This window comes from Syngnathus typhle, linkage group LG2, assembly GCF_033458585.1.
Source record: "Syngnathus typhle isolate RoL2023-S1 ecotype Sweden linkage group LG2, RoL_Styp_1.0, whole genome shotgun sequence".
NCBI classification, from domain to species: domain Eukaryota; kingdom Metazoa; phylum Chordata; class Actinopteri; order Syngnathiformes; family Syngnathidae; genus Syngnathus; species Syngnathus typhle.
Window position 1 is genome coordinate 820,629 of NC_083739.1, and position 26,566 is coordinate 847,194.

General features: G+C 43.5%; 5 protein-coding genes across 12 annotated transcripts; all 5 read left to right on the forward strand.

The window, feature by feature from the left end:
• Positions 1–6,163, forward strand: LOC133146261 (6-phosphofructo-2-kinase/fructose-2,6-bisphosphatase-like). 4 transcript variants are annotated; one of them, XM_061269757.1, is made up of 15 exons: positions 1–226; positions 1,666–1,764; positions 2,136–2,261; positions 2,341–2,437; positions 2,509–2,575; positions 2,654–2,728; positions 2,824–2,880; positions 2,938–3,059; positions 3,168–3,375; positions 3,449–3,595; positions 3,723–3,827; positions 4,015–4,144; positions 4,241–4,303; positions 4,689–4,753; positions 5,248–6,163. In XM_061269757.1, exons 1-15 carry the CDS (start codon positions 151–153, stop codon positions 5,305–5,307), a joined length of 1,497 nt encoding a protein of 498 aa, XP_061125741.1. In that variant the 5' UTR covers positions 1–150; the 3' UTR covers positions 5,308–6,163. The 4 variants fall into 4 exon arrangements, with proteins under 4 accessions (XP_061125741.1, XP_061125758.1, XP_061125750.1 ...); XM_061269766.1 differs by having other exon boundaries at positions 10–226; positions 576–1,764; XM_061269774.1 differs by lacking the exon at positions 1,666–1,764.
• A 345-nt stretch (positions 6,164–6,508) lies between these two features.
• LOC133146280 (mitochondrial carnitine/acylcarnitine carrier protein-like) lies at positions 6,509–10,568 on the forward strand. The gene is made up of 9 exons (XM_061269787.1): positions 6,509–6,826; positions 7,788–7,883; positions 7,962–8,089; positions 8,559–8,649; positions 9,135–9,252; positions 9,400–9,472; positions 9,565–9,674; positions 9,858–9,979; positions 10,051–10,568. The coding sequence occupies exons 1-9, from the start codon at positions 6,725–6,727 to the stop codon at positions 10,111–10,113; spliced, it is 903 nt and encodes a 300-aa protein (XP_061125771.1). The 5' UTR covers positions 6,509–6,724; the 3' UTR covers positions 10,114–10,568.
• A 258-nt stretch (positions 10,569–10,826) lies between these two features.
• On the forward strand, positions 10,827–14,311 carry tafazzin (tafazzin, phospholipid-lysophospholipid transacylase). Of its 5 annotated transcripts, none has more exons than XM_061272348.1 (11): positions 10,827–10,868; positions 11,548–11,700; positions 11,915–12,043; positions 12,137–12,182; positions 12,466–12,551; positions 12,621–12,701; positions 12,804–12,845; positions 12,912–12,974; positions 13,464–13,516; positions 13,601–13,678; positions 13,873–14,311. In XM_061272348.1, the coding sequence occupies exons 2-11, from the start codon at positions 11,580–11,582 to the stop codon at positions 13,957–13,959; spliced, it is 786 nt and encodes a 261-aa protein (XP_061128332.1). In that variant the 5' UTR covers positions 10,827–10,868; positions 11,548–11,579; the 3' UTR covers positions 13,960–14,311. The 5 variants fall into 5 exon arrangements, with proteins under 5 accessions (XP_061128332.1, XP_061128331.1, XP_061128335.1 ...); XM_061272347.1 differs by having other exon boundaries at positions 10,838–10,987; XM_061272351.1 differs by having other exon boundaries at positions 10,839–10,987; positions 11,596–11,700.
• A 392-nt stretch (positions 14,312–14,703) lies between these two features.
• atp6ap1a (ATPase H+ transporting accessory protein 1a) lies at positions 14,704–18,767 on the forward strand. The gene is made up of 11 exons (XM_061272346.1): positions 14,704–14,847; positions 15,131–15,257; positions 15,329–15,403; positions 15,600–15,793; positions 16,274–16,314; positions 16,389–16,474; positions 16,745–16,898; positions 17,319–17,472; positions 17,559–17,609; positions 17,758–17,995; positions 18,097–18,767. Exons 1-11 carry the CDS (start codon positions 14,729–14,731, stop codon positions 18,304–18,306), a joined length of 1,449 nt encoding a protein of 482 aa, XP_061128330.1. The 5' UTR covers positions 14,704–14,728; the 3' UTR covers positions 18,307–18,767.
• A 3,481-nt stretch (positions 18,768–22,248) lies between these two features.
• On the forward strand, positions 22,249–23,730 carry LOC133150232 (galactose-specific lectin nattectin-like). The gene is made up of 7 exons (XM_061272622.1): positions 22,249–22,334; positions 22,431–22,487; positions 22,583–22,601; positions 22,690–22,775; positions 22,921–23,058; positions 23,251–23,362; positions 23,477–23,730. Exons 2-7 carry the CDS (start codon positions 22,431–22,433, stop codon positions 23,539–23,541), a joined length of 477 nt encoding a protein of 158 aa, XP_061128606.1. The 5' UTR covers positions 22,249–22,334; the 3' UTR covers positions 23,542–23,730.
• Positions 23,731–26,566: the final 2,836 nt, after the last annotated feature.

Genomic DNA, 26,566 nt, shown 5'->3' on the forward strand with positions numbered 1-26,566 from the left:
CGACGGGAAGTTCGAGGGGGAAAAAAGGCGAAACCAGTCCGGCTGCTTGTGCTTGGGCAGGCCGGGACCAACAATGCGCCCGCCGCGTTTACGCTTGCGCAGTGCGCGCATTCACAAGCTCCGTCTCGGAGTCGCATTTACAGGAGGAGGATGAAGCCCACATCGGTGACGCAAGTTGGGGGGCCCGTGTTGGACGGGAGGAGGATCCGCTTTCAGCGTCCCTATGGTGAGCCACTCACCGCTCGGTTGCGTAACGAAAAACACGTGGCCGCGCGCCAATCGGCCTTTCCTGACCGGTGTGGCGAGTGTGCGTGCGTGCGTGCGTGCGCGCGCGCGAGTCTCGTGGTGTCACGCTCGTTGACATCCCATGAAGGAACCAATGCTGCGCGTGCACGGCGTCTCCATGGCGACCAAGCAAAGGTGTTGCTGGGTGGGGGCTCGGCTCGATTTCAGGGGCGTGTATTTTGAGGGGCTTCGTGGGCGTGGCCAGTGTTTTGGCGAGCACGCGCCCACGTGGTTTTGCTCACTTATGGAGGCGATGAGAAATAAGAAAAATCTCCCTCTTCCGCGCACAGGTGAGCGTCCTCCTAAAAAGCCACACACCTTCTGAGGAAGTCCACGAGTACGTGACGTCATGCGTGGGGGTCGAGCGGTGTTGAACGTGAGCCGCCAAATATGATTCCGGTTCGAATTCGGAGAATCTGATGTCTACATTTAGATTGCTTAGCAAGTGCTTCCATGTTAAAAGGGAACTTTTAGTAGATTTTTAGAAATGGGGTCGTCCGCATTCAGACAAAACTGACCCAATAACAGTTCATGAAAACTAACAAAAATAACTCAATTTGAAAAAGAATTGTTATAATATTAAAAAAAATAAATGCTTTTGAAGAAGGCATAACTAACTTCATCTTGAGTTGATAATACTTACTAAAAATAACTCTAATTATACTGAAAATGACATTTTTGTATTTATTTTGGTATTGCTGCACATTGGTAGCCACTCAAGAACCAAAGTTAGCTGCTTGAAAATTGAAGTTGACTTTACTTTATTACTCAATACTGATTGACCTCATTTTTTTAAATCTTCCTACTTATTGACCTTTTTCATCTTGCACTCAACAAATACTCCATTATATATCACACAATTTAAACTAATACTAAAACTAACCCCACAAAAACGGAGCATTTTCGAAAAAATAATAACAAATCAAAACTCACAAATTGCTCATGGGAAATAAATTCCCCATGAAAATAAAGTCTCTAGGGTCACTTGAAATTAAACAGGTCTCACTCATGGCATCAACATTTGAAGATGAGTTTGGCTTCCAGGGCCAATTCATTCATTCATCATAAAGCTTTGCCTTTGATATTTTAAAAAACATAGACTTTGGGTTGATTGAATACATTTTGGCTGAACGGTCCGTGGGTTTCAGCAATTGAATACACGCGTGCATGTTTTGAAAAGCCGTCAGTGTGATGTTCTGAGCCGTCGATCCAAGCCCATTGGTGGCTGAGCTCTTCCAGCTCGTCTTATCGTCCAATCGGCAACACTCCGTCCCGTGCCATCAGCCAAACAGGTGCTTGGACGACAACGCTCTTCTAAAGTCTAAAGTCTGTGCACCCACACACACTCACTCAGTCACTCACTCACACACACACACACAGCAACAGCCATGTCGCAAAGTCACAACACCCTGACTCAAACACGACTGGAGAAGACGTGGGTGCCGTGGATGCCGGACCGACTGAGCAAGCGTCGAGGATGTGAGTACCGCAACGCGTCGTCGTGCTTTTGAATTAGACGGCTTGATACGCGGCGCTGCAAGCAGGGCCACCCTGCCGGTCGGTCGGTCGGCCGGTCGTTCACCCTGCCGGTCGGTCGGTCGTTCACCCTCGCTCCAACCGAGCAACCGACATTTTCCCCCTAATCTCATTTTTTATTTGAATCTATTTTTTTCTCACTCGATCGAAAGAAAAAAATCCTAAATCAATATCAATTAATATGAGAAAAAATATATATAAATCAAATCAATCAATCAAAATAAATGAGCAAAAATATTCCACTTGGAATAAATATCCTTTCCACTTTGTCCTGCTGACAAGTAATGGCCAAATTGTTTGTTGTGTTTTTTCAGCGTCGGTTCCACAGTTCACTAACTCGCCGACCATGATCGTGATGGTGGGACTACCTGCTCGTGGGAAAACGTACATCTCCAAAAAACTCACCAGGTATCTCAACTGGATTGGCGTCACAACCAAAGGTATCGCAAGCGGGCGCGATACGCGACCACCTCAGACTGGATCCATTTGAGATTGGCTTCTGTTATGTGCCGCCAACAGTGTTCAACGTGGGCCAGTACCGCCGAGACGCCACGCGTTCCTACAACAGTTTCGAGTTCTTCAAACCCGACAACGCGGAGGCCATGAAAATCCGAAAGTACGACTAGCAAGAGGCCTTTTGCTCCGTGGCCGCAAATGAATCGAACCGTGGCTTTTTCTCTCCGGCAGAGCATGCGCCGTTGCCGCGCTCAAGGACGTGTGCGACTACTTCACCAACGGGCAAGGCCAAGTGGTGGTGGGTCATCCACTTAAGTCATCGGACCCACAAGAAGAAGATATTTGATTTCATCAAATCTCGATGCGGTCATTTCAGGTTTTCGATGCCACCAACACGACACCCGAGCGCCGAGAGCTCATTCTCAGCTTTGCTAATGAAAATGGCTACAAGGTTTGTCATCGGTGATTAGTAATCGTATCGATATCTAGATATGAACAATGATTGACCAATATTAAGAAAGCTACAATCACCTCATGCCTGTTCAGGTTTTCTTTGTGGAATCCATCTGTGATGATCCAGAGATCATCGCTCAGAATATTAAGGTAGGATATGTGCGCCAACTCAATCGACACTTTTCGACCGCTTTATTTCTCAATTAGCAAGTCAAGCTAAGCAGTCCCGATTACATCAATTGCGACAAGGACGAGGCCGTTGCCGATTTTCTCAAGAGGATCCAATGTTACAAATTAACGTACGTGGCGTTGGATGATAACAAGGACAGGTAGTGGAACTCCTTCTCTGTATGAGACCAATCTCTTCAATCCTCACAAGTCCTGACCATGCAAATGTGTGGGGGGGGGGGGGATCCCGCACTTTCCCCTAAATGCAGGAACTTGTCGTATATCAAGATCTTCGACGTGGGCAGCAGGTACCTGGTGAACCGCGTGCAGGACCACATCCAGAGCAGAATCGTTTACTACCTCATGAACATCCACGTCACGGCGCGTTCCATCTACCTGTGTCGCCACGGCGAGAGCGAGCTTAACCTGGTGGGTCGCATCGGCGGAGACTCGGGATTGTCGGCCCGCGGCGCCAAGGTGAGGAGACGCGTGGCCGTGCCGTGGCTCGCGCGCTAGCTTTGGCTCTTTTCGTTAACATCCTGTCGTGCAGTTTGCTAGCGCTTTGGGAACGTACGTGCGCAAGCAGAGCATCAGTGAGCTGAAGGTGTGGACCAGCCACATGAAGAGGACCATCCAGACGGCTGAAGCTCTGGGGGTGCCGTATGAACAGTGGAAGGCTCTCAATGAGATTGATGCTGTGAGTATGCATTGCTGTTTGCTGGCAAATATTTCATTTAGTTTACAAAGTTGCAGCAGTCAGTTATTGCAGTTGTCCATTTCCGGCAGCAGGGGGTGCCGTTGAGCAAGGTTGCGTTGTGTTTCAGGGCGTGTGTGAAGAGATGTCCTACGAGGAGATTCAAGAGAATTATCCGGAAGAGTTTGCATTGCGAGACCAAGACAAGTATCGCTACCGCTATCCAAAGGGCGAGGTGAATATTGTTTGGACCTTTTGACTAGGCCTCTTCATCTTTTCCTTGAACATTTTCCTGGGGGAAAACATCCCGATATTAACACTTTGAGTAATTCACGACCGGCGGCCATCAAGTCCAAGCAACGGCTGGCTGCTTTTGTGCCAGTCAGGTGAGCTTCTCTCCTAACTAGCCTCATGTTCACCAGTCTTACGAGGACCTGGTTCAGCGTCTGGAACCCGTCATCATGGAACTGGAGAGGCAGGAGAACGTGCTGGTCATCTGCCACCAGGCCGTCATGAGATGTTTGCTGGCGTACTTCCTGGATAAAAGTGCAGGTGAGAGCATATTGCACAACGCACGTGTAATCATGTCGTCATCATCATCTTGTTGCTTGTGCTATTAATAATTATGATGACACATGTTGTACACAGTGGAACTGCCCTACCTCAAGTGTCCTCTTCATACCGTCCTTAAACTCACCCCAGTTGCTTACGGTCAGTTTTTATTATTACCGTAATTTTCGGACTATAAGTCGCACCGGAGTATAAGTCGCAACAGCCACAAAATGCCCATAAAAGTGAAAAAAACCATATATATATATATGTATATAAGTCGCCCCCCCCACCCAAACTATGAAAAAAAACGCGACTTATAGTCCGAAAATTACAGTATTGTTATTGGTGTTGCTACCGTGAATGTTAGCATTAATATGATTGATTTGTGTTTTTCTAACAGTACTTAATGTGACCAAAAACAATATCTAACTTGGGTTGTACGGATATTTGTAACTTTTTAATTCCCATTCAAAGTGGGGCTCGTTTATTGGTCCTTGCTGTTTCAACTTGTGTTTGTTTTGCTTTTGGTTCGGCTACGGCACAGGGTGTAAAGTGGAGTCGGTCTTCCTGAACATTGAAGCTGTGAACACACACCGTGATAAACCCGAGGTGAGTTCGACACATTCTCAGTTTGCCATAAAAGGTGACAAGATATGGAAATAGATTAGCAGTGTTATTTTAGGGGCGCTATAATTAGTGTTCTACAGTAAAGATTTTTCCGTAGACATGTTTTGGGGCAGGGAATATATTCACAATTTGTTTTAAAGATGTGTTTGATATATTCGAATGTGATAATGGCACATGGGAGAGGTACTTTAATGTTTAAATCTCTATACTGTGGACTTTGTTTTAAAAGCACACTAAGTTAGCTAAGCTAACCTCGCTAGCAAGGTATGCCTGGATGCTGTTTTTGTAATGATATTACATCCGGCCTTTGAACGAGTGAAGTAGTAAATCCTGAGCATGGAGATTTGCTCCATAAAGTCAGTGTCAATTTTGTTTTGAATCATTTCCTTGATTACGTCCAAAGGAAGGCCTCATTTGGTGACAATGTTTTAGTTCCCCCCCTTGAACGTGACGTCGCAATTTGTTTTCTTTGTCAGAACGTGGAGGTGGACCGAGATGCAGAAGAGGCGCTGGAGACTGTGCCGGATCACATCTAGACCACCAGGGGGGGAAAAAAAAACGCCGCCAAGGAGCACATATGATACATCAGACTGTATGTGGATATAATTACATTTTAATCCAAATATTATCAGATGTTTTGATGAGAAGCCATGGCCCAACAGAACATTTACAAGGGACATACAATGGAAACTTTACTTTTGTAGTTGATTAAGGGCTATATCAATAACTTGACCTGTCTGTGAAATCGGAAGCCACCACTGGCTAATTGAATCCTATTTCCACCATTATGTAAGTAGCCATTAGGATTTGATCCTATTTTCCCCGCTAAAGGTAGCATTTTGTGACAAAGATACTCAGTTACACTTGAAACTAGTGTTGCAGGTTCACCATTCGGAGTACTGTTGTGTAGGTTTGAACGAATGCAATGTCATTGCAGCTCTGCTTACCTTTTGAAATTGATATTGCTTTGGAGTTCCACTGTGGCATAAAAATGGCACATCTTGCGGCAAGTCATGGTGGAGAAAGTGTGTGTGTGGGGGGGAGGGGGTACACAATGAATTCTATTCATTGAATCATATTCAATGATGCACTTTATGGATGCTCAGGGAATAATCAGTGGGTAGAGTACTGCAATAATTTATCGTTATCATCGTTCAGTGTTCTGACTGTTCTGTCGTTCTTGTAGCGGTTTCGTTTGGTTTTTGTTTTCAACCAACGTGGACTCTTAGCAAAATGCCAATGGCGCAATAATGACAATAGAGACAATGCACCCCGCTTGAAATTTGTTTTCGCCTTCTGTGAGTGTATGGTTATTTCTTGCACTTTCCCAATAAAAATGATGTTTACTGTTCACTAGAAGTCATGAAAAAATAAATAAAATAGTCATCTCCGGCTGCTGTATTTTTTTTAATTGAAATGTTTTATTTTGTCAACATACTGTGGATTTTATACTTCTTTGTATTTAATAGTTGTGTGTTTTTTTTTCTCGGTTCAAATGTTTGACTTGAGGCGATTTTAATACGTTTGTTTGTTTGTTTGTTTGTTTGTTTGTTTGTTTGTTTGTGCGGTCATTAATACTATTGATCATACTACTAAACAGTTCCGTTACATTTTCGCCCCATATTTATATTTATTTGGAGGGTTACTTATATTGATTTGGAGTGTTATTATTGTGACGTATGGCTGTTTCCAATGATTGTTTTTGCACGTGACAATGACGTAACGAGGCGGCAATGGGGGCGTGGCCGAAAGGAGAGTTTACAAGTTTGAGTCGGAAAGTCGTGTCGAAGTGTGCGCAAGAGGAGAAGAGGTGCAGGACGCAGGGAACCTGGCTCGCTGGCTGGGTACGCAAAGGCTGGGGGTGCACCGTGACGCAGCGGGAGCGCGAGCGCAAGCGCAAGGCAGGCCGCCTCTCTGCTCCAAGGCTCGGGCCAAGACCATGCTGGCGAGAGGATGGGGGACGAGCCAAGAGTTTCCCCGCTCAAGAACTTTGTGGCCGGGGGGTTCGGCGGAGCGTGTCTGCTGCTGGCTGGACACCCGCTGGACACCATCAAGGTGACTCCCAACAATGTGGACAATGCCATTCTTGTTGTTCGTTCGCAGGCTTTGAGGAGATTATTGGACAAATCAGCTTAAAAAGGCACGAGGCGCAACTCGAGCTGCTCATTTATCTTGTAAAATTGAAAGATCATGTTGTGATTCGGGAAAAACACAAAGCGCAGATTTCAGGTTCAGGGTTCAACTCTCCCACCGACACTTGCCCTCTTGCAAATACAAAAACATCAAGTCGAAAGGCGACAGTCGGAGGTTAAGTAGGAGATTATGGCTGGAAGAGAAGTGACATGACTGCTTTTAACATGATCTGCATTTATTAGGCAAAATCGAAAGATTTATTGGCCGTCGTTAAAATGCAGTGGAATCTTTTGTGCGTACCTTTCACCGAAGCTGTACCTCTAACCATGTTGCAACTGAAGCATATGAAAATCGAAAGGTAAGCGGAGCTGCAGGTTTTAGCATGGGTTTACAGTATCGACAGCATTAGCTTTTGAGAATAATGTTAGAATAGTAGCAATGTCACCCATTACTAAAAAGTTATGTTGAAGGACTGTGCATCTTAAAGAGGACGTTAAGTTTCAAATCTTCTTAACAGTACAATGTTATGCATAGCCACGAGTCCAAACGCTGTATTCCGATGAATTATACATTTGTGGAATTTGACTAAAGCTCGAAACGCAGCCGTTTTGATCCACCTCACGAGGCGGACAATGAACTACTTGCTGTCGACTGAAAATGACATCACAGTGCGTAAGGACTCAGTTTGCAAAGGTCACATGACTAAATCAAGGTGAGCCATGTACCTGCTCTTTAGGCACCGTGATGTCATTTCCTCGAAGCCGAACGACACCAATGCTGGACACATGTTGTCAAATGGTCAGACAACAACAGATTGTTTCGAATAGAACATTACAAAATCCCCTTTTCCAAATATGTCACCCTGTGTTTTGTATTTTTTTAGGTGAGACTTCAAACTCAGCCCAAAGCCTCCTCGCTGTCTCGCTACGTCGTCTACACGGGAACTTTGGACTGCTTTCGTAAGACCGTCTCCAAAGAGGTCAGTGCGAACCCACACACACACACACACAATAACGGGCACCATGCACACACTCATCAGTATGCTGTGTGTGTCTAGGGCATCCTGGGCCTGTACAAAGGGATGGGTGCACCGCTGCTGGGTGTGGCCCCCATGATGGCCATCAGTTTCTTTGGCTTTGGTTTGGGGAAGCAGCTCCAGCAAACAAAACTTGGTCAAGAGCTAACGTTAGTGCAAGAACACACATGTGGAAGCCAGAGCCAAACTTTTCCATTGTCCCCATTAAGACATCTGGAACCTCTTTAACAATGTGGCGGGGAAAAATTGTCTCCCTTAAAGCTGATCCGCACATAGTAGGTTGAGCAGAATCTGACAGCGTGCAACGCGTGACCACGTTGTTCTGAAGTGACCTCGTCCCGTCCAAATATAAATGTCGACATTGACGTGCCCTCTCGTGGTATTTGCTCACGTGAGACACCTCCCCCCGCTGACGTCCTCAAGTCTCAGCCCCGCCCCTCATGTTACGCATGGACCTCCTGTTTCTTCATTGGGCCCCTTGGTCTATTTTCTTTGCAAGAAATACAGTATGCTATAAATATTGTGTTGATATGCTACAGATATGATGTCAATTGATGTTAACAATGAGTGACTCGTATATAAAAGTTATTTCTGCCGTCCTTGTGTCACTGCGTTCAGGCACACTCAAATATTCCTGTCGGGATGTCTGGCGGGGGTCTTCACAACTGTGATCGTGGCTCCGGGAGAGAGGATTAAATGCTTACTGCAGGTAAAGTCGAAAGTCCGACATCATGCTTTGGGGGGCAGGGGTCGGTTAATCAGTTACTGCAGCGATGTTACCCATTTGTATTTCACGTTTGTTTAGTGAGGGTCCTCATGGCTTTGTAATGAAGTCCTTGTCCACACAAAAATGTTTTTATTAAATGCATTCAATTTGCATGAGAACAGTGTCCTCGTGGTTGGCATGTCTGGCTCTCAACTGGTGGGATTCTGGGTTTGATTTTCAGTTGCAGGCTTACATGGGTTTTAAACTCACTAGTCCCACCACATGCACGGATCTGCTACACTATATTTGACAAGTTACATTGTGTGGCTTGGTGATAAATTGCTGTCTTTAATAAATAAATAAAAAGTGAAAAAAAGGCCAAAAAAAGAATAAATAAGTGAAAAAAAAGGAAGAAAATTCATCAATTAAATAAATTGTGCTTAAACAATGGCGGCAATAATAGTTTTGAGTCGCATCAAACTGTGCAGGTGCAGGCTGGTGGCGGCCCATCCAAATATTCGGGTCCTCTTGACTGCGCCACACGTCTCTACAAGGAAAAGGGCATCCGCAGCGTCTACAAAGGGACGCTGCTGACTCTCATCAGAGGTACACTGGCATGAAGAATACTATTGAGGCTTCTTTTCATTTGGAATCTTTATCATTGCGACGTTTTGGTTGATGTCTACGCTTTGACCGTAGCATGTTTTTGTCATAATCATGAATTCATATTTATCTGTGTTTTGTGTTTTCCAGATGTGCCTTCTAATGGTCTCTACTTTCTGACCTATGAATACTTGAAAAAATTCCTGACTCCAGAAGGTCAAAGGTAACTGTGTTAGCACCAAAAGGCTGTGAGGTTAAACACACGAGTTGATCTTTGCATGGCTCTGTTTGCTTCTGTGTGTGTGTGTGTGTTAGCGTTTCACAACTTGGCCCCGCCTATATTCTGCTCGCTGGCGGCGTGGCTGGACTCTTGAACTGGACCATTGCGTTACCCCCAGATGTCCTTAAGTCCAACTTTCAGACAGGTGACAGGGGATGCATGCAAAATAAATCATCCTTTTTATATATATATATATACTATATACACGTATATATTTGGGTTATATTTTTACAGTTAGGAGTTTTGAGAATTTGAGCATCACCCATATTTATAAACATGCAAAACAAAAAGAAAGTGAAAGTAACGGTTTGTTTGTGTTTGCGTGCAGCCGCAGACGGCAAGTACAGAGGTCTGCTGGACGTCTTGAGGACGCTGCTTCGAGAGGAAGGAGCCAAAGCGCTCTATAAAGGCTTCAACGCCGTCTTCCTCCGAGCTTTTCCCGCCAACGCCGTACGACTCCCTTCTCTTGCACACATTTGCGAATAAGAACCAATTTAAATCTCTTTCTCTCCTTCTTCCAGGCATGTTTCTTGGGCTTCGAAGTCGCCTTAAAGGGTTTGAACTGGCTGGCACCCGGCTGGTGACCTTTTGAGCTACTGTGGCCAACAAAGTGCTGGGACCGCGCTGCTGCCGAATTTCCATGTTTATATGGAGCCCCAGACATGACATAGAGAGAAACATTTTTAATTGTTTCTAAGATATTGATCAAATGCGTGCCCAAAATGTTTATTTATTGTCACTGGCCTTGTTGGGTAAGCAAATTGAGTGTACCTTAGAAAGGTGAGGGTGTGCGCCTTGGTATTAAAGCCACAAATTAGTATTATATTGCCATGAATATGCTTTGTGTATGGGTCTTTTGTAATTGTCGCCACAATTTATTCAGTCAGTTTGGTTGCATATAAGGATAACCGACTATTATCTTCTATTTCGTGGACCATTTTGAGATCTACATTTGATCTCGTATCTTTTATTTGAAATGTTTAAAGTGCATGAACACTTTTGGCACCGTTTTCAATAAAGCTTTTTTTTTTTTTGACAACCATTTTTCTTATCAGAAGTCATCTGAGTCCATGCTGGCTGCAGACACCAGGCAAAATAAAAACTCATGTAAACATAAGATATAATCAAATTCAAATAAAGACATATCAATGAGAAGAATAAACTGTGCAATGTGATGTCGACAAAACTGAAACAAATTGTCCAAAAAACCCACAACATTACAATAACGAGACGAAATGTCGTTCTGTTGAAGTAGAAACTTCACTACCCACAATTCAAAGCAACGTTTCACTTCCGGGTTATGTCGTCACTCTGTCATAAGGAAAAAAAAGCAAGTGAGGTGGGTGTTTTAATCTGTTATACTTTGTGCCGTCCCTCTATTACTGCTGCAAGAATTGAACTCATTCATTTTCCGTCCATATAACTCAACTTTTGAATTCCTATTCAACTTTTTGTGTGGTGAGTACAAACTGTATGCAGGGTAGCAACCGTAGTTTGACCTAACAACAACACCTAAGGAACCTCGCTCGGGTCGAGAGCAACATACAGGATGAATTCAAATTCTTGCACACGCACATGCACATTACATCACATTTTATTTTACGATCTGAAAAGGGCGTGAATGACACGATGCACAACATAGAATAATGTAGTGTAAATATCAGTCGTTTGCAATTTCAAATGACCATCATCACTCTTCTCTTGTTTATAGAATGAAGCAAAGAGCACAGATGATTAGGATCATTGCATAAAAGTAAAATGCGGTACATTTTCAAAACGTAAACCAGCTACCAAGAACGTAATGTTTAACATGGGATGTTGTATCTGTTGACAACTATATATTATTATATTTCCAAGAGGAAACACTTATTTTTACATTACATACATGTAGATGTAAAGAAAAAAAAATCCCATTTGTTATTTTAATGTAAGTTCATTTATTTATCATTTATTTGTGCATCCAAAAAATGACAGCATTCGTTTAAAGGATGTCATCTGACGTTTGCTTGTCTTTCCAGAGCCTTGAACAATGCTGCTCATCCTTTAATGAATGTGTGTGGATGTAGTGCACGTGCGTGTGGAGGGCTGCGATGCCGCTGGAGGTCAAGTGGCCGTTCCCACAATGCCCGACGTTGGCATGGAGGCTCTCCGGTTCGCTCATCATGGGCATGGTGGGCTCCTATTCCTACTTGTGGACCAGTAAGTTGCATGCAACGTTGCTAGCCGCATCGAAAAGTGGACTGTGGATTCTTACTAGCGATCCATTGAATTTCAGTATTTCACGGAGCCACGTCACAATTTAAAAAGAAAACAGAATTAGCAAGCCTAGCCGTGATCTCAATCAGAACCTTCTCATCACTCACAGCATTGTCGGTCTTCCCCTAGAGCACATGAATTGCCTGACGGTCCACAACCGTGAGGTTCTATTGGAACTCATCGACCAGCGGGCGGCTGACACGCCCCTCATCACGCTTTCCAATCACCAGTCTTGTATGGACGACCCGCACATCTGGGGTGAGAGTCCACCTAAAGCACTGGGAAAATAAAGTAAACAAATTGTACGTGTGTGATTATTTATTTGTGTGTGTGTATGTTTATGTGGGGTAGGTGTCCTTAAGCTCAAACAATTGTGGAACTTTAAGAAGATGCGATGGTAAGTTTTCCTTCTGTACAATTTCAGCTGTAACAGATAATTATTCTCTTTTTTTTTTTCTTTTTTTTTTGGCGAGGTGTTGGTGGGGGGGGTTATTTATAAAAACTTCCAATATATCTTTTCCATGACAGACCGATAAAAAAAGTAAATATAATTTTAAAAAATCCCTTTAGTTGTTGTATTCACAGTTGCCAAAGCGTGAGTATGCATGGCTCCAGTGTACACTTATAGACAACAGATTCATGTATGGAATGTATGTTTCACTCAACTTTCATTCCAACAGGACTCCAACGGCATCGGACATCTGCTTCACAAGAGAGTTGCACTCTCGATTCTTCAGCCGAGGAAAATGCGTGCCAGTCTGTAGAGGTGAGTGACACGAGCATGTCGTCGTCGTCGTGGTCTCACGTCGTTGATATTTTACGGCCCCCTCTTTAGGTGATGGTGTTTACCAGAAAGGGATGGATTTTATTCTGGAGAAGTTGAACAGAGGGGAGTGGGTGCACATTTTTCCTGAAGGTATGATTTGGTGCATTGTGTGAATTATTTAGTGGGTGTGGCTTTTGCATCAATTGGCTTCATAGTCGAACACTTTCCATTTGTGGTGTTGTCATTCAACAGGTAAAATCAACACAAGTGAAGAATTAATCAGGTTAAAATGGGGTAAGTGCATTGCATGATGGCCATCTTGTAACGTGGCGCTTACACAGGCCACTGGTGTTTTTTTAGGTGTGGGACGCCTTCTCGCCGAGTGCACCCTCAATCCCGTCATCCTGCCACTGTGGCATGTGGGTAAGTGCTGTTTTTTATGTCGACCTGATGCTACATGTTACATTTTCAATGACTGTTGGATGTTTGTTTCTTTGTTACGATCCTCATTTGTTTCTTATCCCGATCCCAGTTGTACCATATCTTTAACTCACCAAAATCAGGATTACTGTGCATGGAGATTTACATCGTTAATTATATCCGCGTAATTATTTTTCATTTCTACTCGGCTCAAACACAGACCCTTTCATGTCCACGTCACGATATATTATTTTTGTTTTTTTAAAGATCGCATACGGTACGTCTGCTAGCTTAATGCTAACATACAATGGGAAAGTCCATAGACTGGTTTGCAAAAATTAGCAACTCAATTGCTGTTTTGAAACACTCAAACATCTAGCATAAGCATAGAACATACAAATAGACTATCCAACAACTATGCTCTGTGGAAAACAATTTGATCTTAAGACTTCACGGGACCTATTTTATAACAGCCATCATCTTTCGTGTCAGGCCTGAGTGATGTCCTTCCCAATGTGAGCCCCTACATCCCTCGGATTGGCAAGGTAGGAACATTCTCTCGGCGTTCACCCCCATTCTCCCATCCTTGAGTGGCGGCCGCGTCCGATTAATCGATGGAGCCCTTGCAGAAAATTACCATCCTCGTGGGAAAACCCTTCGGTGTCAAAGACCTCGTGGAAAAGCTCAGAGCAGACAACAAGAGCCAGGTGAGACAATATCGGATTGTCTGTATTCTTACAAATCTTTTAACTGATTATATTTCCGGTTGAAATAGTATGTCCAAAAAAAACGTCGATTGTTTTATGCAACTTCAGAGGTGCTATGTTTCGCTTTGAACGTTCCTCTGCAATGTGTTAGCATTGCGGCGTCGGAGACCTTCACGGTTCCTTTGCTGTTGCAGTTGGAGATGAGGAAGATGCTGACCGACCTCATCCAAGTGGACTTCCAGAGACTCAAAGTTCAAGCTGAGGCACTTCACAAATCCTGACAAGGGTCAGGCCAGACAAAGGACACGACGCGGAAGGCCATTTTGTGCAGGAGTGTGCCGGAGCAAGTGGAAAACATTTTTATCACAGGACGCAGTGTGTGACCGGAACTCCTTTTAAAACATGTTGAATGAGGCTGAACATGAACTGACTGAACATCACAAATGATGTATTTTTCCTTTAATGGTATTTTTACCATTTTATGGTTGAATTCTATTCTGTCTTATTGCATCTTTCTATGTATCATTATTTTTTAGCTCAGTGCACATTTGTTATCCTGTAAAAAAACAAAACAATCTCTGGCTCCTCCATTACCGCTCAGTGTCAATGTCAATAAAGTTTTCTATATGTGGACCCTTTTGTGGTTGTGAAAAAACATGAAATCAATATAAAGACAATGAAGCGATTTGTGAAACCTGATGGACTTTAGTGCTTCTCTGCAATTGGGCTGCCAATGTATTGATTTTGATTCCATTTTTTTGTTGCTTTTTGAAAGTGCTTCTGTTGTGCCTACCTGTGACGTGCATCCTAGCACTAACAACATAAATGCGAACAGAGAGAGGACATAGTTGACAAGAGAACTGTCAGTCTTTTGTAATGCGGTGATGTTTTTTTAATTTTAAACACAATACGTGCTTTGGTTCAATAAAGGTTGGTGGGCTAGGAGTTTTCTGGTAAAAAATAATATTGGCTATTTGTACGAACGAGGCGGCGCTGTGACGTCGTCTCTTCATAGGCCGCCCGTGACGTCACCCGCTGGGATAACCGAAGATGGCGACGGCAGGGACGCTTCCCCTTCAATGCATCTCTCCGGCCCTCCTCGTCCTCCTGCTCGGCACGCTGAGCAGCTGCGAGGAGCAAGTGCCGCTCGTCTTGTGGACGCACCAATGGTGAGCCCCTATTTGCTCCTTTTCTGGTGTGTCCGTTTTTGCGGGGCGCGTTGTGGCCTCGACGACGGTATTAAGCCACCTGACAGCTCGCATCCTTCTGTGGAAAAACACCCAAGATGTCTTCCGTAAGCGCATCAGCGATACGGTCGCGCAATTGCCCGTTTGAGAATGGATGCATTTTGTGATGTCAGGGTTGTAATGGATTGCACGACTCTGCTGCGACAAATTGAGGCTCAATCGTGCAAAAGTATTGGAACGAACGGCCTCTCGTTTTCTTCTCCAGGACCCCCCAAGCGAACCAGCCCCTCCCTGCCGCAGGTCACATTGTGGAGCAGCAGCAACTCTCCGGTTACCTGGATACAATTCTCAACACTGGCCCCCGAAATGTCTTGCTGTTTCTTCAGGACAAGGTACATGGACATTTTTGGTCTGCTTTTGGTGGACCCTTTCATGCACGCATGCACGATTGTCTTTCCTCCAGATGAGCGTGGAGGATTTCACGCTGTACGGAGGAGCTTTTGGAAATAAGCAGGACAGTGTTTTCCCCAACCTAGAGGTTGGTTGTTCAGGTTTCTACTTCATGGGTGTTTCATTGCCTCCTACTCCTTTGTTGCTTTCCACTAACAACCATGCAAATTCAAAATAATGACTGTTTTTTTTTTAAATTGTTTGACTACCCTGAGGAGGCCAATGACACTTTGCACTATTGAGGGTTTTAAGGGGCAAATTGTAACATCAGCTGTCCATTGAAGAGTGCCCTGAGATCATCGTCCTCCTCCCTGGTGCTCCCGGCCGTGTCCTGGCCGGCCTCCAACGCAGTGATTGGTCACCTGCAAGAGCAACTGGAGACCTCCCCTCTATACATGGACCCCGACGCACTGAGTCAGCTCACGCTCAACGCTTCCTCGCCCGCCCTGCTCGTCTTCCGACTGCCCTACTACATCGGGTCAGTTGAGCTGGGACACCTTTTTTTAGTTTAGATTAGAAAAACTCAAACAGGACACCAAACAAAAAGTAAACTAGAGAACACGAAGCTACTTTTGTTGTTGTTTTAAGTTGTTTGACTGCCAAGTGTGAACCTTTCTTTCTTTCTTTCTGTCTTTCTTTCTGTCTTTCTTTCTTTCTTTCTGTCTTTCTTTCTGTCTTTCTTTCTTTCTTTCTTTCTTTTTTTCTTTTTTTCTGTTTTTCTTTCTTTCTGTTTTTCTTTCTTTCTGTTTTTCTTTTTTTCTTTCTTTCTTTCTTTTTTTCTTTTTTTCTTTCTTTCTTTCTTTCTTTCTTTCTTTCTTTCTTTCTTTCTTTATTTATTTATTTATTTATTTATTTATTTATTTATTTATTTATTTATTTATTTATTTATTTATTTATTTATTTATTCATTCATTCATTCATTCATTCATTCATTCATTTATTTATTTATTTATTTAAGGTCTGATCTGATGTCCGCCAAAGAAGTTCTGAGCGGGAACGGTGAGCCTCTATCGACTCGAGCGTGTCCTTCCGATTTTAAAATGGCCGACTTTTAACCAGCTTGCATCCTTTAGACGAGGTGATGGGCCAGGTTGTGAGTGTCATGAAGAGCCAGTCTGTTCCCTACACGGCCATCTACACCGCCCTGCGACCCTCCCGGGTGAGTTGGCGTGGCAATCGACAATTGTATATAGCACGTTGCTATCACATACTATTTATTTTCATACTGTGTTTGTGTTGCGGTTTATTTGGAATTCCGTCAGTACATTTTAGAAAGGGGACAGTGATGCAATAGTGAAATCATTGTTTTCGGATGATTGCCACTTGTAACTGTATTTATTTCTTCAAATATGGGAAAGGACAGTGCATTGTTAGGAACGTATGACAACGAAGCCCCGCGGTAATGGCAGTCGCGTCTGGCATTTTGCAGGGGTCGCCTTCGGTCGCCATGGAGGCGGCTTTGGCGGGCGGCCGCTCGCTACTGCAGGCCAGAGGCGGATACAGAGATCGAGAGCGAGAACGCGAGAGGCAGCGCAAAATGAAGGAGAGGGCAGGTGTCTACGCTCCAGTGGACTTTAAGGCATGTGGTCGTTGTTTTGATTTCTTCGTCTTTTCCTTCTAGATCTATTTTTGTTTTGGTCAAGGTTAAAACCTGTTTATCCTGCCCATTACTACCGCTCCTACCCTTCCTCCTCCTGCCGTTACTTCTCGCCCCGCGTTACTGCTCGTAAAACCGCAAAAATCTGCTAAGCCCAAACGTTTTGCAATTGCCGTTTAATGCCACAAGATGGCAGCAAATCGCTGCTGCTGTTTATAGCTAAATAAAGTCCATCGCATTCCATTTCAACATACTTCCTCAACACCAAAATACCACGAGAGGGCGCCAAATCAATTGGGATTTCTGTTTTGCTACTACACTGCTTTTTAATACTAGTCATGCCAGACTCCTGGAGCACACACTGCAAAAGATCCTAACCCTTTCACAACGTTTTGCGTGCAGGAAGGTGAGAGCAGTTGCATCCTCCTGTGGGCCAAAGGCCTGTCGGTCAGCATCCTTCGCAGCGGCCGCTGGGAGTCCCACGACCTCACCCCGGCCACCTTCGGTGAGGGCGTCAGTCCCAAGCTGCACGGTTCCAGCTGCGACAAAAGCAAAGCAAGGTAGCGCTACTATTTCAAACTGCTCGACACAAGTAATAAAGATGCTTGAACTAAAGTCGACTTTTTGGCATTGTCATTTTTTGCAGACTGACCCTTAATTACGAGAACATTCTTGGACACCGCGACTTCAAATTGATGTGAGTCTGCTTGACAAAGACATTTTTAACAATACAGTTGAACCTCCAAGTTGAATTACAGTCCGTCCTGAGACATTTTTTTCCCATCGCTATCAATCTTCGTAACGGTAAGATGTCAAAATCAAAAATCCTGCGTTTATCCGTGTAGCTTCAAGCTGAGCCAGCGCCACTACAGGGTGTCGGCCCGTCGCTGGTTCACGCTGGACGCCGTGGAGTTGGAGTACGACGGCACCAAGGCGACGTTTAACGGCAGCAGGAACATTTACGCCCCGGCCGAGTACTCGTACCGCTGCGAGTCGGTCAGCAGCTTCCGTTGGCCTCAGCTTATCCCGCGTTCATCCAAAGATCCAGCCAATCAGTGGAGGGTCGCCTTCGAAGACTTCCAAGTAAGATGGTTCCCTACTCGCAATGGAGCACTTTTCTAAAATGTCATCTTGTGTCATTATTTAATGACCGATCCCTAAGTCACGTGATCGTATCCTGACAGATTCAAGGCTTCAATGTGAGTGGCGGCGAGTTCTCCTACGCCTCCGACTGCGCCGGTTTCTTCTCGGCGGGGATCTGGATGGGCTTGATGACCAGTCTCCTCATGGTCCTCGTGCTCACCTACGGCCTCCACATGATCATGCAGCTTCACACCATGGACCGCTTCGACGACCCAAAAGGCCCGGCCATCTCCGTGCCGCAGACGGAGTAAAGTCCTGGCAATCATCACAATCGTGTTCTGTATTCCCGTCCCCCCATTGTCTCTCTGCCTACCCACACAATAGCATGTCCCTGCTCCTGTACCCCGACTTTCAACGTCCCTGCTCCTGACCTCACAGGGATTCTTCCTGCCCGCATCCGTGTTTGTTTTGTGGTGTAAGCTCGGCGCTGGTTTTGACCCTATATTCTAAATCTTTTTTTGTGTTTAACAGGACAAAAAAAAAAAAAAAGAACACAAACTGAAGCTTGTTGGAATCATTTGATCCCAAACTGAGGGATCGCTGATGTGAAAATGTTATTTATTGGTGAAGGTAGTTTTTGTTTACCAAAGGGAATACATATTGTCTGTAGATGGGAAGAATAATTATGATGTCTATTGGTTTTATTTTGTTGGATGACTGAAGTGACGTGAAAGTGCTGTAATGTCAATAAAAACATCTGTGGAACAAATTACTTGCAATTTTGGGGTCAAATCATTTTTAGATTCAGTGTGAAAAATGCCATTCGCGAGCAATGTGAATGATGAGTCACAGACCGTTAGGGGGCGCAGTTGGTCCATGATCAACTTTGATGAAACCTTGCTGCATCGAAAGTACAGGATTGGACCACAGAGGAAGTCAGAAAAGATATACCGTCATTTTCGGACTATAAGTCGCACCGGAGTATAAGTCGCACCAGCCATAAAATGCCCCAAAAAGTGAAAAAAAAAACATATGTATATAAGTGGCTCCTGAGTATAAGTCGCCCCCCCCCCCCAAACTATGAAAAAAAAATTACGGTAGTTTGATGTGAAATAGTGGTTCATCATTTAACACTAAACATCATATTTACTACATTTAGAGCCCTTGATTTAACAAGTATAATATTTGTTCTCCCTCAAAAGCCTACTGAGTTTGATCAGATAAATGCAATACAAGGATAATCCTATAGGGGGCAGTCATCCCCCTTCAGCTGTCTTTCAGTGACCTTGCAAGAAAAGAAACGGCTGATTTTGAAGACTGGCAGATTTTTAAAAGGTTATGGCGACACAAAGTGATTTTTTTATCATTTTTTTTTCTTACTGGGACAATAATATAAAAAGTTACTGGGTAAAAGTGGAAGTACTAAAAAAAATCATATGTATTTTAGAAAAAGGTGTGTAAAATTGAAAAACAGCAAGTGTACGAAACCTTTCTTCATTTTTGCTCTAAGGTTTTGATTTTTCAACTCAATTATTAAATGAATCAAGCATAATGATGGAAAGTCATTGTATAGTCATTGTAAATGATTAAGAAATGTCACAATTTTGGGCGTGTTCATACAAATGGTTACAAATGGAGGAGCACAGGAAACTATTAGAAGATTTTCGGCCTTTCATCATGCGAAACAAAATGTTTGTGACCCACAAAATCAATAGAAATGGTGGGAACAATGAAAAAAAAAGTTGCGTATGGAAGTTTATCTGTGCCATCGGATTTTGAATTCGAATTTGTAGCACTGAATTTTTTTACATCCAATTTTTAACACAGAATTTTTTTTGCATCTAAATCAGACTTTGAATTTTAAAAGCCATCGAATTTCTAGCACTGAATTTTTTTTTCCTAAGACATTTTTTTCAATGTCTCAAAAAATTCAGTGTCAAAAAATTCAATGTCTTAAAAAATTCTGTGTAAAAAAATTCGACATCTCAAAAAATTCAATGTAAAAAAATTCAATGTCTAAAAAAATTCAGTGTAAAAAAATTCGATGTCTCCAAAAATTCAGTGTAAAAATATTCAGCGCGGACATCCGGGGTAACCAAGGGAGAAGTAATCGATCCCTGTATCAAATCATCCAACGTTCAGCAAATCAAGTTACGCTCCATTGGTCATGTGACGTCGAAACAGGAACGTCGTGACAGTATTCATATATATATCAGTATATCAAGTTCATTACAGTATTACAGTATTAACTGTTACTGTTACCTTTGAACTTCACGACGTTCCTGTTTCCTAAAAGCACCAATAAAGAATCTGATTTTTCCCCCCCTTTTCTTTTAATCCTTCAGACTTTCAAAGCTTAAGTCAATTGCTCCAACATCATTTAAATTTTTTTTTTTTTTTTTTTTAAAGTGTATGTCCTGAACTCAATTGCCAATTTGCCAGCCAGATTTGTGCCCTGCCTGGCAACACATCCTTTCAGGAGAAAGCTTTGAACCTTCCCTAAACATATGATTGACAGAGTTAAATGCAGCGGTCAGTAAGCAGAAATGTCAATGATGAAGACAAATGAGGCACTTAATGAGCTGCTGTCACGACAGCGTTGGAGGGAGGGAGGGAGGGAGACTCCACCTCAACTCAAGCAGACGCCAACATTCAAGTCCTTCTCATAGTTAGTACGTTTCGTGCAACGGCAAGGCCAATTACACGGGCCGAGTTGCATACCTTACCAGATGATGGAAGGGAGCACTTTGGGTGTGTTGCATTTTCAACGCTGACGTTTTTTTACATTGACACTTGACACACGTGCGACCTTTGCCAACGTGTGGCCACTGCGAATGGAAAGTGAAAAAAGGGATCCCAATGAGGGATGGGTGCCGAGCGACTCGTCAAAGTTGGACCCCTTGTGGCCGTGACGTCACCTCACGTCACGTACTACATTGCAAACATGCCGTGTGCACTGCCGAGCTGCAACTTGTTCTCCAGAATGCTCGTTGGTTAAGATCATCCGATTGATGGGATAGATTCGGTGCTAGTACAAATAGTGCACATTCAAATTAAAATTTAATAAAAAAAAAAAAGGATAAAAACACAATCAAGCCGACAGGCTTATTTCTATTGTCTTCTCCGTATAAACAAAACAAACACACACAAAAAAAACCTAGAGATAGAAAAGGGCAACATGGAAAATCATCTAAGTCCAACTGAGCTGTTTTTGCATATCCAAGAAAAAATGTCGGTTGAACAGCCTCGAGTGAGGTGTTTTTCTTACAAGGGAAAGGTCTTCTTTTTTCTTTTCTTTTTTTTTGGGAGCGGCGCCGATTAATCGATGAATCGACAGCTCATCGATACCTCGATGAATCCCCATGGATTACTCATTTGGAGAACTTGTTTGATTGACAACGATCCAAATCCTTGCAATTCCACTCTTTTAACAGTAAACATTCTCCAATTGTGTGAAAGCAGACTAATCCATTTCTTTGAAAGTAGTCGTACTTTCATTGTCATTTTGAAATCATGTCTTTTTTTTAATAAAGGATGGAAATAGTGTTAATTGATCAAATGAAACGAAATAAAAGCATGAGTTGAAGCCTCAGACAAATTCTGGGACCTTGTTCATGTAAGTTGCATTTTTTTCTCTATCGGTTGCCAGTCTAGTTTGTCTTTCAAGTGTTCCGGATGTGTGCAACTTAATGAGTTGCTTTTCAACCCTTTGCCGAGCGAGCGAGCGAGCGAGCGTCTGTCCACTTTGTTTTGCCGTCAGACAACACTTGGCTGACTCATCGTTCAAATGGCATCAGGGGTGTGACATGGGAGTGTAGGAGTCAAACGTTGCTAATTAAGTAACAAGTCCAAAAGTATTTCCTTGTGCGCAAGAACATTGCCCTGCCTCTCCAACGCCTCGTCTCATTTAACATTTCTGACTTTTGGAGTCAAAGCAACGTCCCGGCTGAAGTCGCCCTTCCACTCAAAATGTAACGACCCCAAAATATTGCAAATTAGGCTTGACGGGAAATGTCAGCTAAGTTGATGGCGCATGTATTCTACAGGAGAGCTTTGGACTTTGTGGCCTTATGAGCACGTCATGTATCATTGGCACACAAAATGAGAGTCAATCAAAAGCAAGTCAACAATCACTTCAACTTTGTTGTATTACTTGTATGTCATTGTGTCCTGGAGGCGGGCGGGCGGGGCGGGCGAGAACCCGCCCGATGACTCGTCACGTGACGTAAGCGACACCTTCAACATTCCTGGGCTGCTTCCATCCCACATATAAAAGGAACGCTCGTCGTGGTCGTCTTGCACACATCTTCAGCATCAAGCATTCATCACGACAGCAAAGGTAACGTGACAAGTCTCTTTTCACACTCCCTTTGCGTTCAACTTGAGTATCAAGACACACATCCAAACCAAGTCTTTTTTTTTTTTTTGCTGTCAGATGGCCCTTCGTGCTTTGCTTCTCCTGTGCGGGATCAGTGGACTGTTGACTGGAGTTGTAAGTGAAAGGAAGAAAATGCAAATCCAAAGTCTGTCACTTGATACGTTTGGCTTCATTTCATGCATTTTGCTCTGTGCCTCTTTTCTTTGCAGTTCTCCGTCACCGTGACAGGTTGGTAACCGAATTGAATCGGGCGTGCCATTTTTATTATTTTTTATTTTTTTTTGGTCTCGCCGCTAAAGTAATAACTGTCTTGTAGTTCCCGAGTGTCCGGCTAATTGGGTTCGGCTGGAGAACCGCTGCTTTATCTACCGAGACAACCCACTTGCTTTCACCGCTGCAGAGGTACGTCTCGTCACTTGTTGTGATGTAGTTGAACATCACTTTTACAATCCATAAATCATTGTTTGTCCAATCACAGCCTGTACAATGAACCTGAGCTTGACATTTGACCTTTGGTTCTGGGTTGTTTATCTCTCGCTACGTGCAGGCTATGTGCAACGCTGCAGGTGGGACTCTGGCCAGCATTCGCGATTCGGTGGAAAATGCCCTAGCTTTCCAGTTGGTTCGGGATGCCAATAGCGGTTCAGTGGTCGACACCTGGATTGGACTCCACGATGGAATTAAGGTACGACGTCGTCTCGTGCGACATGTCACTGTGAACGACTGTTGAGCAGATTCGGTCTCGTCAGCGATTTCTGGGAAGTGTCAAATGGAATGTTTTTGTCCTAGTAGTGGTGGAAGTTCAATGATGTTGAATTGGAGAGAACGTGAATGATCTTTTAGCCATGACTCGTCCAAAAGTATTTTTGTCTTGCAGGAGGGTAAATTCGTCCGCACCGATGGCTCAAAGTCCAAGTTCTTTGACTTCAGAGACGGACAGCCAGATGACTTCGGCGACAACGAAGATTGTGTTGAGATTGATGATGAAGGTATGCCTTTTTTTGCTTTAAGTCTTAAGTAACAGAAAGACATGAAGTGTGTATTCGTGCATTTTTTTTCTTTTTGACAAATGACCAGTATGGTATTTTTCATGATCCACACAGGCCAATGGAATGATGAAACCTGCACCGATGTCCAGGATTTCCTTTGCTCCATAAACCTGTGGTAAAGAATCCACCCTCTTGGTGTCACACCTGGAGCTGCATGGAAAATCTTGACCTCCATCTTGATGCTTTTCCTTGGCAAGATACATTTGAAGTGGTTTAACTTGATGTCCTACAACCTATCTTCTTCGTTTCCTTTTGGTTCTCAAACTATTTTGTTCTCTCTCCAATAAATGAAGGAATCTCTATGTGCATCACATGTGTTTGTGCGTATGTCTAAGAATAGATGCATAATACTAAATTCCATCAAAGCCACAGTCAAAAACAACCATATATTAATCACACATATATTAATCATAATAATAAAGCCTTGAGTCAAAAACAGTCATACATTTATCACACATATAATAATATTAATAAACCGATGAGCATGTCCACCTCACAGTGCAGAAGATGCGGGTTGGATTCCAACTTTTGCCTTGCTGCATGGAGTTTGCATGTTCTCCCCGTGCCTCCTCTTCCACATCCCCAAAACATGCACAGTAGGCCAATTGAGCACTCCAAATTGCCCGCCGTAGGTGGGATTGTGAGTGGAGCTTAAGATCAGGGGATGCTTTGAGAATAATTGTCAATTCTTTGTCTGGATGTGAAGAAGCCCTTTGAGACTGCTTGTGATTTAGGGCTATACAAATCAACTTGACTTGACTTGTGTGCCCTGTGAGCTTCATTCAATCAATCACAAATTGATATTGCTTCTAACGGACTGCTTTTAATCTTTGTCCACTTCCTGGAATGAACTGCTGATTACGTGTCCATCCATCCATCCATCCATCCATCCATCCATCCATCCATCCATCCATCCATCCAATATCAATCTAAGGCCAAAGAGAAGGATGTGGCAGTCAATTAAAAAAACAACAATAAAAAACTGTTTACTGTCACATTCCCAGCGGGTTCGAGAAAGCATCAGAATTGCTTCATCAATAGGTGACTCGTGAAATGACAACGTGGCGCCAGTCCAACTGACTTCTTTAACAATTAAACGATTGGCAGTCCAGTTTTGCGCCCTGTTCAATTGATGCAAATTCTTCAGCTCCACTTGACGACAACAATGGCGACAACTTGAACCTGTTGTGCTGTGTGGGCGGAGACAAAGCACCAATTACACGGGCCAAGACAATTCCATCTCAGGCTTTGAAAGCTTTGTTTCTTCCGGGGGAACGGGTTGAACGGGTTACAACGCTTGAGGTATCCGATGGATGAGAAATATGGGGTCCCAGACAGGCAACGTGGATTCTCTTTCGTATTTAGGAAAGACAAACATAATGGTGAATTGAAGCTTTTAAAGTCAAACTCAAATTTGGCAAATTTGGCCCCCAGTGTCATTTGGCCCCTGGAAGACAAATCGTCAATGGACTTTGTATCACTGCTACAATGTTGTTCAAAAAATAGAGATGCTTGTAATTACCATTCGTCTTTTGAAACATTTGAAGATTTTACTCGTCTCTGATTTCATCATCAGTTTGTTGTGTATCTAATATGAGATTTATTTTTATTCTATTTATTTTTTATTTTATGCACTGATCGCTTGGCACTTTTGTTGTACATGTGTGACAATAAAGATCTATTCTATTCTATTCTATTCTATGTTCCTACGTTGATTTGGGTTGACACATACATAATGGCCCTCGGAAGGAAGGAAACTACGACTAGCACGCGGCCTGCGAAAAAATTGAATTGGACACCCCCCTGTTCTAAATTGTTAGGGACAATTATTAACCAGTTGAGGGAGCCTACTCCGCCAAAGTCCTCATGACGATAAAGTGTTTTGCATAATGGATGGATGGAAGGAGAAAGAATAAATCAAAAGGCAACTCCTCTTTAATGAACCCTTCCTAGACATTTCCTTAAGCATGAGCCAAAAGCAGCAACTGTTGCTTCCATTTCATCTTCTCATGAAGGCTCGCTCTATCACGTGCTCTGTGGATGTAAACGCAATCGTATGAGACGAGCCAGACTTGAAATGGGCAGAAGAATAGCCCTACGCCCAAGTCAGGCTTTACTTCTGTAATTGTGACAACTCTGTTGATTAAAAATGGAAGTCGCCGCCGCCGCCGAGGCCGCCGCCATATTTGAAGCGGCAAACGCAGGGCTCATAGGAGATGGAACAGGTTCCACCCGGAGCCAACTTTGATTGCCGTCGTTAAACAGGACAAGTGGCATACCGAACAACGGCGCAGCATTGACGTATCTGGCGGAGGTTGAAGCGCTGCAACATTTCACAGATGTTCACTGAAATTCACTTATCATGGGTGCGCCGACAATTATGAAGTTTTCGAGTCACTGCCATGTTTGCGTCGTTCAACTTGAAGGGCGTGTTGTTGCGTTGGTTCACACCAAGGCTAGCGTTGCTGTTGGCGTGATTCATCCGCACACCACTTAATTGGACTTCACCTCACCTGCACCACCCAAAACCTCCTTTGGAGGTAAAAGATTTTGGTCGGAAGGAAGGAAGGAAGGAAGGCGGCGAGGCCTCGGTGGACTTTGGAGTCCTCGTTATTCTTTGTGATCTCGTGAGACGACTTCAACATTTCCTGCGGGCCAACCTTGACGGTCTCAAAATCAATGACGTTTTGGCCTTGTTTTTCAACGTGCCAAGAATAAAGAAGTGACTTGACGTTTTGGTTGACCTCTGAATATTGTAACTTCCTGTGAACGCCATGACTTGTGGGACATTGTGAACTTTTCAAATGGGGTCGTGCGTTCGGATAAGGAGAAGAAATGTTTTGTTGTTAAGAAAATAATCTTAAGGTATAGTTCAAGTATTGTGATTTAGTCCAGTTTATTTCAATGATACTGATCCAGAATGCAGTCAGGACACTTCACCTCGTCCATTTTTTTTCCCGGTGTATTTATTTACTTGTTTGTTTCTTTCTTTCTATTTTTTTTTATTTGATAACAAACTATTTGTATGGGAATGCAACGCAAGCAGAAGCAGACAAAACTCCTTTTGCGTCGACGTGCTAATGATGTGAAATGTTGATATCAGACGCACGGCAGCGTCGACTGGAAAATGGGAGGAGGGCTTCA

What these genes read in the sequence shown, in the direction of transcription:
- LOC133146261 (XM_061269747.1), top strand. Translation starts at nt 368, where the DNA reads ATGAAGGAACCAATGCTGCGCGTGCACGGCGTCTCCATGGCGACCAAG. An exon ending in CTAATGAAAATGGCTACAAG is followed by an intron (nt 2,729 to 2,823) that starts GTTTGTCATCGG and finishes ATGCCTGTTCAG; the next exon opens with GTTTTCTTTGTGGAATCCAT. An exon ending in ACCGCTATCCAAAGGGCGAG is followed by an intron (nt 3,828 to 4,014) that starts GTGAATATTGTT and finishes CATGTTCACCAG; the next exon opens with TCTTACGAGGACCTGGTTCA.
- LOC133146280 (XM_061269787.1), top strand. Translation starts at nt 6,725, where the DNA reads ATGGGGGACGAGCCAAGAGTTTCCCCGCTCAAGAACTTTGTGGCCGGG. An exon ending in CTGACTCCAGAAGGTCAAAG is followed by an intron (nt 9,473 to 9,564) that starts GTAACTGTGTTA and finishes TGTGTGTGTTAG; the next exon opens with CGTTTCACAACTTGGCCCCG. An exon ending in GAGCTTTTCCCGCCAACGCC is followed by an intron (nt 9,980 to 10,050) that starts GTACGACTCCCT and finishes TCCTTCTTCCAG; the next exon opens with GCATGTTTCTTGGGCTTCGA.
- tafazzin (XM_061272348.1), top strand. Translation starts at nt 11,580, where the DNA reads ATGTGTGTGGATGTAGTGCACGTGCGTGTGGAGGGCTGCGATGCCGCT. An exon ending in ATGCGTGCCAGTCTGTAGAG is followed by an intron (nt 12,552 to 12,620) that starts GTGAGTGACACG and finishes CCCCCTCTTTAG; the next exon opens with GTGATGGTGTTTACCAGAAA. An exon ending in GGTGCACATTTTTCCTGAAG is followed by an intron (nt 12,702 to 12,803) that starts GTATGATTTGGT and finishes GTCATTCAACAG; the next exon opens with GTAAAATCAACACAAGTGAA.
- atp6ap1a (XM_061272346.1), top strand. Translation starts at nt 14,729, where the DNA reads ATGGCGACGGCAGGGACGCTTCCCCTTCAATGCATCTCTCCGGCCCTC. An exon ending in TGCGACAAAAGCAAAGCAAG is followed by an intron (nt 17,473 to 17,558) that starts GTAGCGCTACTA and finishes CATTTTTTGCAG; the next exon opens with ACTGACCCTTAATTACGAGA. An exon ending in CACCGCGACTTCAAATTGAT is followed by an intron (nt 17,610 to 17,757) that starts GTGAGTCTGCTT and finishes TTATCCGTGTAG; the next exon opens with CTTCAAGCTGAGCCAGCGCC.
- LOC133150232 (XM_061272622.1), top strand. Translation starts at nt 22,431, where the DNA reads ATGGCCCTTCGTGCTTTGCTTCTCCTGTGCGGGATCAGTGGACTGTTG. An exon ending in TTGCTTTCACCGCTGCAGAG is followed by an intron (nt 22,776 to 22,920) that starts GTACGTCTCGTC and finishes CGCTACGTGCAG; the next exon opens with GCTATGTGCAACGCTGCAGG. An exon ending in TGTTGAGATTGATGATGAAG is followed by an intron (nt 23,363 to 23,476) that starts GTATGCCTTTTT and finishes TGATCCACACAG; the next exon opens with GCCAATGGAATGATGAAACC.